The 13,056-nt window shown below is 40.5% G+C and overlaps 1 protein-coding gene across 1 annotated transcript in view; it reads right to left on the bottom strand.

Annotated features, from left to right (window-relative positions):
- LOC121919332 (membrane-spanning 4-domains subfamily A member 15-like) overlaps positions 1 to 10,099 on the bottom strand; it is a 17,763-nt gene extending 7,664 nt beyond the window's left edge. Inside the window, exons 1-4 of the mRNA XM_042445833.1 lie at positions 10,016 to 10,099; positions 5,493 to 5,746; positions 4,893 to 5,012; positions 4,157 to 4,213 (exon numbers count right to left, since the gene is read on the bottom strand). Coding sequence (XP_042301767.1) covers positions 4,157 to 4,213; positions 4,893 to 5,012; positions 5,493 to 5,729 — 414 coding nt within the window. The 5' untranslated portion in view covers positions 5,730 to 5,746; positions 10,016 to 10,099. The remainder of the gene's footprint in view (positions 1 to 4,156; positions 4,214 to 4,892; positions 5,013 to 5,492; positions 5,747 to 10,015) is intronic.
- Between the last annotated feature and the right edge of the window lie 2,957 nt (positions 10,100 to 13,056).

Below are 13,056 nucleotides of genomic sequence, written 5' to 3'. Positions count from 1 at the left end.
AAGAGGTCAACAATGGGGAACTAATTTCACTTCCTGTTTTATAAAAAGGCCTCTTCTGGGTTTAATTTGGCCTGAAGGCTTAACGTGATAATGCTGTACACACACCCCACCACCACCTAAAGGGGATTTGGGGTCAAAAATTCACACACACACACACACACACACACAATTTTTTCATCCCAAATGTCCTCTAGGGAGGTGTGCATGACATTGCCATGTTTATGCACTTTGGAACATTTTAGGCCCAGAAGAATCATAGATTCATAAAATCACAGAGTTGGAAGAGACCCCAAGGGTCCAACCCCCTGCTATGCAGGAATACACAATCACCGCCCGCCCCACCCACCCACCAATGGCCCACAGTGGCCATTCAGCCTCTGCTTAAAATTGACCAAAGAAGAGGACACCATCAGTCTCCAAGGCAGCATATTCCAGAAAAGAGGCCCCTTTAAAAACTAGGAAGTAAAAAAAAAAAAACATTTCATGATGCTTTTAAAAAAAGAATTTTTCCTAGGCCTGAAATAGGACAGGGTAATACTATGGCAAAATTGTCCCCACACTCCCCAGAGGCTATTTGTGGACATTATGGAGCAAACCAATCATGAAAAATGAATGCATGAAAACTGTTTCATATTCACAAACACTACTTAGTCATGATTTTGACACTATTGCCACAATTGTCACTCACTTTTCACCCTACTTTTCTAGGCATCAACTGCATGGATGAAGGAAGGGCTGTTTTGCTGAAGACTGGAGCACAACTGAATGATGCTTCCATCAGGTTTGAGGGAAGGGGTTGTCCCAGGAGAAGTTACTTAGGTAAATACTTGGTTAAGTATAAGCTAGGCTTTAAAAGGGATGTGTATAAGCAATGGAAGAAGGTGGAAACCACTAAAGATGAATTCAAACAAATAGCTAGCATATGTAGAGATAAAGTCAGAAAAGCTAAAGCACAGAATGAGCCCAGGCTTCCTAGAGAGATTAAGAACAACAAAAAGGGATTTTTGGGGTATGTCTGTAGCAAAAGGAAGAAGAAGGAAATGTTAGGGCCACTGCATGTAGAAGATGGTAAAATGCCAACATAGGCTAGAGAAAAGGCAGAATTACTCAACATCTTCTTTGCCTCGGTGTTCTCACAAAAGAAAAGGGTGCTCAACCTGGGGAAATTGGAGCAGAGGACAGAATAGGGGGAATTCAGCACAGAATAAGTAAAGAGATAGTACAGGAATACCTGGTTAATCTAAGTGAATATAAGTCTCCAGGACCTGATGAACTACATCCAAGGGTATTAAAAGAACTGGCAAATGTAATTTCAGAGCCATTGGCAATAATTTTTGAGAACTGGAGAACAGACTGGAGGAGGGCAAATGTTGTCCCCATCTTCCAAAAAAAAAAAAAGGGGGGGGGGAGAGGATCCCAACAATTATAATCCAGTTAGTCTGACATCAATACCAGGAAAGATTCTAGAACAGATCATTAAACAGAGAGTCTGTGAACATTTAGAAGGGAATGAAATAATCACAAAACGTCAACGTGGGTTTCTCAAAAAGAGGTCATGTCAGACTAATCTGATCTGTTTGTTTGATAAAATTGCAGTGGGCCCTTGGTTTCTGTGGGAGGTCCATTCCGGACCCTCCCCCCATAAAAGAAATACCATAGGATCTCAAGTCCCATTGTTTTCAATGGTGGCACGCTCCTGCATGCTGCACCATTTGTGAGCCACAGGCGCGCATGCCATTCATTTTACAGGGGCTCACTTTCTACGTGATGTCAAGTCCTTGTATGTCGAGCCCGCATATGGCACGAATGCTCTGTACCTGCTTGGTAGATGAAGGGAATGCTGTGGATGTAGCAAATCTTGTTTTCACTAAGACCTTTGACAAGGCCCCCATGATATTCTTACAAACAAGCTAATAACATGTGGTCTAGACAATGCAACTGTTAGGTGGATTTGTAATGGTTCAATGGCTGAACCCAAAGGATGCTCAGCAATGGCTTCTCTTCATCCTGGAGAAAAGTGACCAGTTCTGGGCCCAGTGCATCTTTATCAATGACTTGGATGAAAGAATAGGGGGCATGCTTATCAAGTTGCAGATGACACCAAATTAGGATGACTAGCTAATACCCCAGAGGAGAGGATCAAAATGCAAAATAATAATAGATAACCTGAATAGATTAGGAAGGTGAGCCAAAACTAACAAAGGCCCGGAACAGATGGGCCTTTGCAGCGCCCTCATCATGTGCAAGGGTTGCCTGGTGGTCAGAGCGCCCAGAAGCCCAGCAACCCTTGCATGTGATGAGGGCACCACAGCTGCAGCGTACCCACCAGACGGGGCACATAACAATGACGCCTCAGCTGTGCCGCTTCCAAACGGGGCAGCGCAGCTGCGACATCATCGCGACATCTCTGGCGCTTTGCTGCGTTGCAGCAGTGCCAGAAAAAGGAGCCACTTCCGGGCACTCATTTTTTGCTCTGCAGCAGTGCTGCGCAATTTGTTTGCTGTGGCACTCCTGCAAAGCAAAGAGAGGTGCCAGGGAGGCACCTCTTTTGGGCGCTCTATACCACGCCAAAATGAACTTCAACAGGGAGAAATGTAAGGTACTGCACTTAGGCAGAAAAAACGAATGCATAGATATAGGATGAGAGACATCTGGCTTAACAAGACTATATGTGAAAGGGATTTAGGGGTCCCATCACAAGTTAAACTTGAGTCAACAATGTGATGCAGCAGCTAAAAAGGCAAATGCAATTCTAGACTGCATCAATAGAAGTATAGTGTCTACATCAAGGACAGTAATAGTGCCACTATTCTGCTTTGGTCAGGCATCACCTGGAATTCTACGTCCAGTCCTGGGCACCACGATTTAGAAAGGATGTTGACAAGCTGGAACATGTTCAGATGAGAAGGGTCTGGAAACCATGAAGCCCTATGAGGAACGACTTAGGAAGCTGGATATCTTATGCTGCAAATGCCACAAAATGTTAGCAAAAATTTGGCAAAGTTTGGATCAAATTGGACAAAGTTGGCTTTGTGGCGATCAGTAGGCCCCAAGCTCAGGGGTTGGAAATGCTGGCAAATATGGAGCTTGTGCTATAAAATGATTGCAGAACTTTGGCATTGTAATCCAGAGTCTAAATTTGACAGAATAAGGTAGGAGTGGAGAAGGTGAGTTATTTGTTCATAGTCCCTGAGGAAACAAGTATTAAATTCTAGATTTAGAGTTCATTATCTGGAGTTATTCAAAGTAGTTATTTTACCTTGACAAGAACAGATTTCTCTCTCATGTTCTACAGGTTTCTAACTGGGAACCTTTCCAAGTGAGAGACTTATTCACACTTCACCATGAGGTGAATTTCTTTTATGTTAGGTACATTTTCAAGAAGAGGTTTTTTTAAAATCTTACTGTTAACGTTTATCTTTGCCACTGCTCTTTATTCTTTTGCTGGGACTCCATGAGCTTTCATGTTCTTGCTCATGCTCAGAACTGAAACGTAACTGTTTTGCAGAATAAGAACCTATATGAGAGGATCGAGAAAACGACTAGAGGAATTATGATGGGAGATCTTGCTTGATTAGCATCATGGGTGGTGCCACCATGTGGTATAGTCAGCAAATATTGGGTAAATGCTGCTACTGGCTGCAAATGACCCCCTGCTGCCTGAGCCCTTCCCTCTTGTCTTTTGCATTGGTGGGTACAGCCACCATATTTATTTTGCTGAGATACAAAGGGTGGGAAAGTCCAGTTCCACCATATTTTGTAAAAACAATAACACAGGCCACTTCCACAGACAAGCAATGGTTGTGTGTGTGTTTTACCTACATTGCACCAGAACTGCAACTTCCAACACACTGTACTTGGAGAAATAAAGATGGTAGCTGCAACTACATTCAAATGCCCTAGGACGTTACCCAGAGGCCAGTCCTGTCTAAACGGGAGGCTTTCTGTGAGCCTTATGTAAACTGTCCTCAAATTTCAAAGGAAGAGTTGGTTATAGCACCTGAGTTTGAAAACATTACTTTTTTGGACTAGACCTCCAAAAATTCCATAACCAGCACAGCCAGTGCTCAACCTGGCAGGGGATCTGGGGAGCTATAACATTTTCAAGCTCTGAAGAATATAATAAATGACACACATACACACAAATTAAACTCACCAGATAGAGTGTTTTGTAATGTTCAGCAGCCACCATGAGAGATCCAGAAGTGGTGAACTGTGTCATACATAAGAGAAGAAACAATATTAGTACTTCACTTCAAGTTTAGGAGGGAAAAGACTCATGAATCCCATTTTAGGAGAAAGGAGGGATATAAATCTGATAAATAAATAAATAAATCCAGTTAAAACAGGATACTTATGAATAGCATGGTGTCTACATGGTGTCAACATGAAAGCAATAGAGGCCAAGATAATTTGGTCAGGATCAAATTCATGTTGTTGGTTTTTTTTAATGTGTTGTTTTGTGTCCTGGTACAGCATGATGACAATGTCAATAAGTGCTTTGATACATAGTCCACCCATCCACTTTCAAAACACAGGCAACCAAGAGCAAGCTTTACAGTGAGGAAATGTGAGGAGATTGCCTCAAGCAGCAGATGCTAAGAGGTAACAGCAAAATGACTCCCAAATGCTAACCCTCCCCTCAAACTGGATAAAACTTGTACACTGAAGAGCTAGACAATTCCTGATTACAATTGCAAATTCAAGAGCTGTTGAAATCAAACAAAACCCAGCTGTTATTTAACTTTATATTCTTGAGCCTTTTTGAGTGATGGCATTTTTCCTCTCTTGGAGACATAAGAAGAGCCTTTCTCTCTTTGTCAGTTACACAGCAAACAGGTAGCTACTGCTACAGTGTGCATATACATTTTAGATGATATGATACAACTTACTAGAACTCCACCCCAGTACACATATGCAGAAGTGATAGTGTATGATATGTATACACCACAGAGATAGGTCAAGATGCTCCCAAAACCAAAGTGAACCAAGCCGATCAGAATCTGTATGGCCTGTAAGAACAGAACAGAAAAACAAGATGAGCCTTACACTGGGAAGAAAGTGAGGAGGTACCATACAATGACTTCTAGTGTCCTTCCCTGACAAGATTTGGTAATATCTTGAAGACCAGAGCTACACTAACCACCTAGATTATCTTCCCTCTGTAAGCCAATCAGAGCTTTCCTGGGGTTTGTCAATGAGAGAACACGCCTTTCTCTTTGAGGTATGTAGGCAAATACCCACCTCACTTTTTTCTGTTTTAAATCTATGCAGACATTGATTTGGACTTTATGCAACTAGACACAAATGGAGGTGCAGAATACCAGATTTTTCATAAAATGAATTATGACTATTTAAGAAGTCATGCTGTATGGATAAACTAATCCATAAATGAATTACAATTGAATATATTCTTTATCTCCAAGGCTTCTACTGTCTACTTTTTCTTGGTTATTTTCACATACTAGGCAGAGATCAAATCTCTCACTTACCCCAAGCACCTTGAGCTCCTCTCGCAGAAGAGTGATGAGGCGTCCTCCTGTGTGCATGTTCTGCCTTGGCCCAGTTTGTTCAGACAGTTGGTTTATTGTGTTGACTGTCATAAGTGGATGGCCACTGTGCTGTATAATTCCTGAAGTTTGGTTGAAGGATCCAGGAAACAAAATCTGGTTTGGGTGGTTAATTGTCACACTAGGCTGAGGAACAACCACAAACACTGGATTGTTCATGCTGAGCAACCTGGCCACTGTAATAGAGATGTTATAGGTTCACAGAAGATAAATGAATCATCAGTCCATCCATGGAAACTTGAAATTGTTCTTTCTTTCTCTGAATTTGACATGGATTTCTCAGGTAGTGTACAATGACAGAACACAATTCTTTGATGCTGCCAAGCAATCAAGAAAGTTCAAGAACGTTCAAGAAAATAAGCAGGTGCAAGAAATCCTGAGGGATCTAGTGAGGGATCTAATTAGGTGCGATTGGCATTGTGGTTTATGAACTTTTTGGTTTGTTTTTACATTTTTATGTCACCTGTTTCAGGCAAGTCTTTCTAAGGTGGCTTACATATATGAATAAAACATTAAATGTACAAGTTTATCACATTGCTACAAAATGTAACTTACTGCTGCTGTTTTCAATTCAAATTTAAGATACTTCTGGATATTATCACTTGCTTTTTGCTACCAGCTGGATGGATCCCAACTAACTTCCAGCTAGAATCAAACCTTAGCCAGCTGATTTGCAAAGCCGGGAGCTTCCCAGTTTAGCCATCTTCTGCTGCCCTTATCTATCATCTGCAGTTTATTTTCTTTAAGCATGTTGATATTGCTGCTGCTGCTGCTACTGTTGTATGCCTTCAAGTCATTTCTAACTTATGGCAATCTTAAGGCAAACCTATCACAGACTTGTCTGGGTAAGATTTGTTTACAGGGATTTTCCTATTGTCTTTCTCTAAGGCAGAGATAAGGTGACTTACCCAAGAACCCAGTGGGTTTCTAGGACCAAGTGGGGATTTAAACTCTGGTCTCCCAGAGTCCTAGTCTGATTGATACTCTAGCCACTGTACTATGCTGGCCCTGTCTAAGCCTCCACTTTAAATTATTGGTCAGTAAAAAGAAAAACACCCTATAGATAAATCATTAAAACATCCCAGGCCAATTAAACTAAACCATTAAAAGATCAGCTGAAAGTGTCTTACAAAACCAACTCTCTTGTGAAATGTATTTGAACTATTTAGGAGAAATAGCTAAATAGCAGCAGTGGTATCAACCTTTAAACAATCAAATTTAAGGTCAACTTCTTGGCTAAAAGCAGATTGATACAATGACGTTTATCAAACGGGGGTTTACCAGCCCAGATCCAGGGCAACTGCAAATTGAGCGATGCGAATTCATGTTATAACGTTAATGTATTTTCATACCTGGTTCCTTTCAATGGGAGCTCCTCCCATGGCGCTTCTGTGGTGCTTCTGGACTGAATCCTTACTGGCTCCTCAAGTTCGCTAAATAAGTGAGTTGACAGGGTTCGCATTGAGGCTCGCTTCGAATTCACTGTGTATTGGTCTGGTGTGGAATGACACTTTCCTTGTGCTCTGGAACACCACCGCAAAACCCCCGGGTTGTAAATTTCCCATGATGCCGTGCTGCAATTTTGCCCCATTTGCTTCCGATACTCCCCCCTGAATGAATGCATTCACGTTTTAATGTGGACAGAAGACATGCTGGCAAGGAGGGGGGAGATGGGGGGAGAGAGAAAGGGAAAAGAGGGGGGCAAAGAAAGAGAATGGGGTTAGTAAAGCTTCTAAAGGACTCTTTGGGGGTGGGGGGCAGGATGTCCGCCAAAGTTGGGCCAAGATGGAGGCAGGATTTTCTTCCAAGTAGAACTGCAGTTTCTACACTGGTTATTTTGCAGTGAATGAAATTTATTATTCTTATTATTATTAATAATAATAATAAATTATTTCACTGCAAAATAATAATAACAATAACAATATTTTTGCCGGTGGCTGATACATTTGGATGAAACAGAGGGCATTTAGAGATAGGTGGCATTCCCTATATTCACTTGAGGCTAGGGATGGAGGGTAGATCCAGATGACAGATGTGAAGGGAAAGAAACAGGAGGCTGGAGGGAGAGATGGAACTCCCAGAATTCCATAGCCTCGAGCCAAGGACCCCACAACAAACTCCAACTTCCATAATAATAATAATAATAATAATAATAATAATAGTTTATTATTTTAAAATAATAATAATATTATTGATAATTATTTTTAAAATAATATTATTATTAATAATAATTTAAGTTATTAGTTTGCTGAGGCACCAGAGCTCTCTGGCAGAGAAGGCTCAATGTCTCAGGACACTACAGTTCCCAGAATTCCATAGCACTAAGCCAGGACAGTTAAAGTGGAGTTAAACCAGATTATCTCCCCAGTGTGGATGCAACCTAAGAGAAGGCAACTGTTACAAAGGGAAGGAGAGATGTAGATGAAATAGATGAGGAGAATGACAAGAGGAAAGATGTAGATGTGGATGAAATGGATGGGGGCTCTGACACGGAGGACCACTTTGAATTTGGCTGCCAGGGATGGGAAAATAGAAGGGAGGAAGAAAGGTGAAGCTGTCATTCACGTGAAAGTGGAACCAGGCTCCCTTTTTCACTCCGGAAGTGCAAAGGTTCAGGATGCGTCCAGAGGCCCACTGAGCATGTGCAAGGGTCCCAATTCGAATTGTTGAATCCGCATGGTATGCACTGGTGTGGTAATACAATTTGCACTCACTCCGCTTTGCCTGAATCCACATCACGTGACTTGCCTTGGATTTGATTCCCCCTCGATTTGGAAGGGCAACCGAAGGACAACCAGGTGTGATAAAACATTCATGGTATAACGTCAATTTGCATCGTTCAACCCTCAGTCACCCCTGATCTTAGCTCCAATAACCTCAGTGTGATAAATGCCAATGCATTTTTAGAACCTGTTTACAAGCCAAAGGGCTCTGTCCCAAGGGTTGGCAGGCCCCTGGAACAGAGTTCCACAAATACAGGCACACCACCGAAAAAGCCCTACAACTAGTATCTTATCATTGAGTCCACAAGTAAAACCTGAGAGGCTGCTCTTAAGGTGTGAGTAGTTGCTGGTAGTCTTTCAAACCAATTGGCTAGAAATTGCTTGAAATTCTAAAGGTCAATAGGAGCACTTTAAAATGAGGAAAAAACACAGGTAATCACTTGTAACTTGCATAGTATAGGTGTAGTATGTTCCAGCCACCTGGTTTCAACAAGCATTCAGATGCTGGTGCTCTGTACCAGTTCAAGTTTCAGAACCTTGTTTAAAGGTAACCCCAAGCAAAGAGTCTTATATTTTGCCTAGGTGTAACCAACACAGGAGTAACTGAAGCTAGGCTCACTTTTATTAAATGGGCTTATAACTGATGTACCAGATGTGGTGGTTTGCGTGTATGACTACAACTCTGGAGACAAGGGTTTGAATTCTCACTCTGCCATGGAAATCCACTGGGTGACCTTGGGTGAATCACATCCAGTCAGCCCCATGAACTCCATGATAAGTTCATTTTAGAGTCACCATAAGTTGGAAACAACTTGAAGGCATGCAACAACAACAACAACAACAATTCATTTCTCCTTATGGAACATGTGTGAATAGCAAAACAGAGAGAAAGAAGTAAAGACCTGCTTCAGCATGAGCACAGATCAGTAAGTTGAGTCACCATCATGAAAATCATAAAGAAAAGTGAAAGCTAGTGGAAGGGGGAAAGGCATCCCTTAATATATTTCAAAGAAGTTCTCAAGTGACTTTCAGAAAGTTTGAAAAACATTTTGTCTACTTAGGCAAAGGCTACCTGACCTGGTTATTTCGTTTCACATTTGCATATTGTTATTGTTGATTTTTTAAAAAATGTTGTGAAACATATTGAACTGCTCTTCTCTTTTGAGATGTAGGACTTTATCCCTATTCTTTCAATGTTATTTTGGCCAAATTTTCTGTTAAGGAAGTACAATAATATTCTGGAAGACATCAGTTTTGTTAACCGAGATATATCTGTATCATGGTTTTTTTTAAAGAACAATTGTTATTTTTTATAGTTCCTTTTAACTCATATTGTGAGTTGTATTGCTTTCTGTAATGGGATAAAGGCAGGACAAAAACTAAATAAATACAAGTAAATGAACAATAAATATCAGGTAGACCCAATTTTCTATTTGAAAGCAGTGTATGGGATCTGTAGAAAGCATGAGAAAGCAGCTACACATGGATGCTCCATGGCCCAAAATTAATTATCTAATTTCAAGGACAAACAGGTTCATATCCAGGCCCCTCTTTCTGCATCCTCCTTGCTGGATCCTATTTCTGACTTCATAGATGGCTTATGTAGGGAAAAATGCATCGTTCTTTAGCAGGCAAATTGGGAAAGGTGGATATGCTGAGTTATCCCTCCAGCAACTGAGCCCAGACCCTTCCAATGATCATTAGCATTCCAATAATAATTACCCAAAGTGCTGGGAGTCTCTTTCACTGCCTCTGCCTCTCTGCTTTGCAGGTTCTGTTTCCTTTCGGAAGCCAAATGTCTGTGCATTCAACCAGGAAGTGTTTCTAAAAATTATGTGAAACGGTTTTTATTATAATTGGACTTTGGGCCTTATTTACATAGTTACTCCCACCACACCTTACTCCTGTAGGAAACATTTGGTTCCTGGCTACTTGAACTGTGGTTGTCAAAGCATCTTTTTTTAGGCTTTGCCTATGCAGCCCAGATACACTGAAAGGTTGGGCATTTAGACATTAAGATAAAATTGTTATTTTTAGATAGAGTTGCCATATTCCAATCCATCTAATTTGCATATTATGAGAATTATTATAATTATGCATATTATTAATTTGCATTATGATTATGCAAATTCAACACTTTAATCATTGCACTTTTTCTACCATTATGTGTCAACTTCAGTACCGGTACCAAGCTAAAACCTATTTTTTCCTTCTTTTCCCTCCTAGCTAGTATGAAGAGAGGGAGGCCTCCAAGCAGCCCCAGAGAATAAAGGGACTCCCTTTATTCTCTTGAGGCTGTTTGGAAATGCTGTCTAGGCTTAGGCTCAGGTCACTGACACAATCACCACGCAACACAAGACCATCTCTCCTCGCCTCTTTTTCTTTTCCATCTTCTGTGCCTGTCAAGGGAATGGAAGAATAATAAGAATAACAACAACTGGAGCGTGCAGGGTTGGATGAAGTTCCTGTCAGGGCTGGTCTTCTTGTACCATTTCCTGCATCATTACCACTGACATATTTTAACCTAACTGTGATGAAGGAGAAATCCAGGATTTACTGCTTCAACTGGCCCAATTGGCTGGGACATTTTGTAGTCCCTTCAATCTGGACTTTTCCAGGTTTTCCAGGACAAATGGCAACCCTACTTTTAGGACTGCAAAGTGGTGTTCTGCACTTCATGCTCCAGGAGCTCCATATGAGCTGCATTTCTGCTGAGGAATCATAGCGGGGAGTCACATCCAGTTACTGAAGCATTGTTTTCTTTTACTTCTCAAGTAATACATGACAGAGAAAAGAGAGTATTCATTGTGCACTGATCACTGCATGAAAACAAGATCTGGTACTCCAAGGACTGTTTCACATTACACAGTGATAGTGCTATGATTCCATATTAACTGTCAGGGTTCCATCCTATGATATCCTGGGATTTGCAGTTCAGGAAAGGGCATTTAGAACTCTCAGCCATAGAACTGTGCCAAACTACAAATGCCAAGATTCCATAGGATGTTGCTATGACAGTTAAAGTGGAACCACAATGCTATACTGTAGTGTCAAGAGGTCCATGGTCTTTTAGCTGTGAGAGCATGTAACCCACATTCCAAATCCTTGTGATGTGTAATCTCTCAAGTGCAGGTTTTGTAAAAGTATGAGATTTTGGTTAGGGAGCTTTACAGCTTAGTTATGCCAGCTGTAAAAGATTCAGGATTAGTGAATCTAATCTAGTTGAATCTAGTTGAACATGTTTAACCTCCAAGGTAGACACCAAGATATACCAATGGGCAAAAGAAAAGGAAAAATTCTGAAGAGCTGCCGTTCCCAGAACCTTCTACTTTCTTCCCTAAGGATGATGCCAAACTTCTGCTAGATGTCAATGAATTTTTGAGTGATGTAAGTTGGAAAGACCCAGACAAGACTCAGTGGAGGGATCAGAGAGTTATACAGATATCCAGAAGCCCCTTGAGGGTGCAAAGAAAACTTGTTTATTAGAAACCCCAGCCTCCCTCCATAGATGAACACAAAGACTGTAAAATAGGTGATTTTCTTTATAAAACTGTGTTCACACTTTAGGTACATTCTGTTTCTGAAACAGCAGGGGGCAGAAGATCATGTTCTGTTCTGTTCTTTAAATTTGAGTAGTAAAATAGTGATGATGATTAAGAATGAATTTTACAAGTACAGTGTACCGTTTTTATACGCTGGGGTTTGGTTCTAAGATCCCCCATGTAGAGTGGACCCTTGTTATACGCTGGGGTTTGGTTCCAAGATCTCCCGTGTATAACAAAAATCCGTAGGTCAAGTCCCTTAAATCTAATGACTAGCAAAATGGTGTCCCTTATAAAAAATGGAAAATCAAGGTTTTATATTTGAAATTTATACTTTTTGGGAACATTTTCAAACTGTGGATGCTTAAATCCGTGTATAAAAAATCCATGTATAAGAAGGGCCGACTGTATAACAAAATCCGTGTATACTCAAGTGCCATTAAATATAATGACATAGCAAAATGGTGTCCCTTATAAAAAATGGAAAATCAAGGTTTTATATTTGAAATTTATACTTTTTGGGAACATTTTCAAACCGTGGATGCTTGAATCCGTGTATAAAAAAGTCCGTGTATAAGAAGGGCCGACTGTACTCTTTCCCTCAATGAACAAGGACTTTTAAGATATAAAGGAATTTCAATCTCTGTGAAGGCAACTTGAAAGCATAGACCAGGAAGGGTTTACTGTATTTGCTCAGCCCAATATTGACTTGGCATTGGATTCTGCTTAACTGTTATCTGGACATTCATGTTTCCTTGAAAATAAAAATGCCTCACACATATGGGCCAGAATGATATTAGAGGTTTTTTCTTCAGAAATTTTCCTGAACACAATTTAAAACCTAGGCTTTGATATAGTGAAAAGAAAAACTAAGATAATTTATACCTAATTTTTAATATTTGCTTTATCAAAGATTACCTTTTCATTTTTACCAAGAATGAGAGCTTTAAAAAAATGCAAGTAATCCTTCTTGTGATATCATATCATGATAATGAAGTTCTTTTATAGCCCTCCAACTTCCATTATATTTCTTCTGCTATTAATAATACTGACAGAGAAACACCATGGTGGGTTTTTTTCTAAATATCTAAAAGACAGGATCAAGAAAGTGCAGCCCTTGGTTCAGCCCCATTTTGTGTCCCCCAAGCCACTCAACACCATCAAAAGCTCGCCAGTCTCTCCCCATTTAAAAGCAGTTTTAAAATGCCGCTCAGTGCCTTG

This window comes from Sceloporus undulatus, chromosome 1, assembly GCF_019175285.1.
Source record: "Sceloporus undulatus isolate JIND9_A2432 ecotype Alabama chromosome 1, SceUnd_v1.1, whole genome shotgun sequence".
Classification (NCBI taxonomy): Eukaryota; Metazoa; Chordata; class Lepidosauria; order Squamata; family Phrynosomatidae; genus Sceloporus; species Sceloporus undulatus.
The sequence above is the reverse complement of the archived record's forward strand: the minus strand, read 5'-3'. Positions and strand labels throughout refer to the sequence as shown.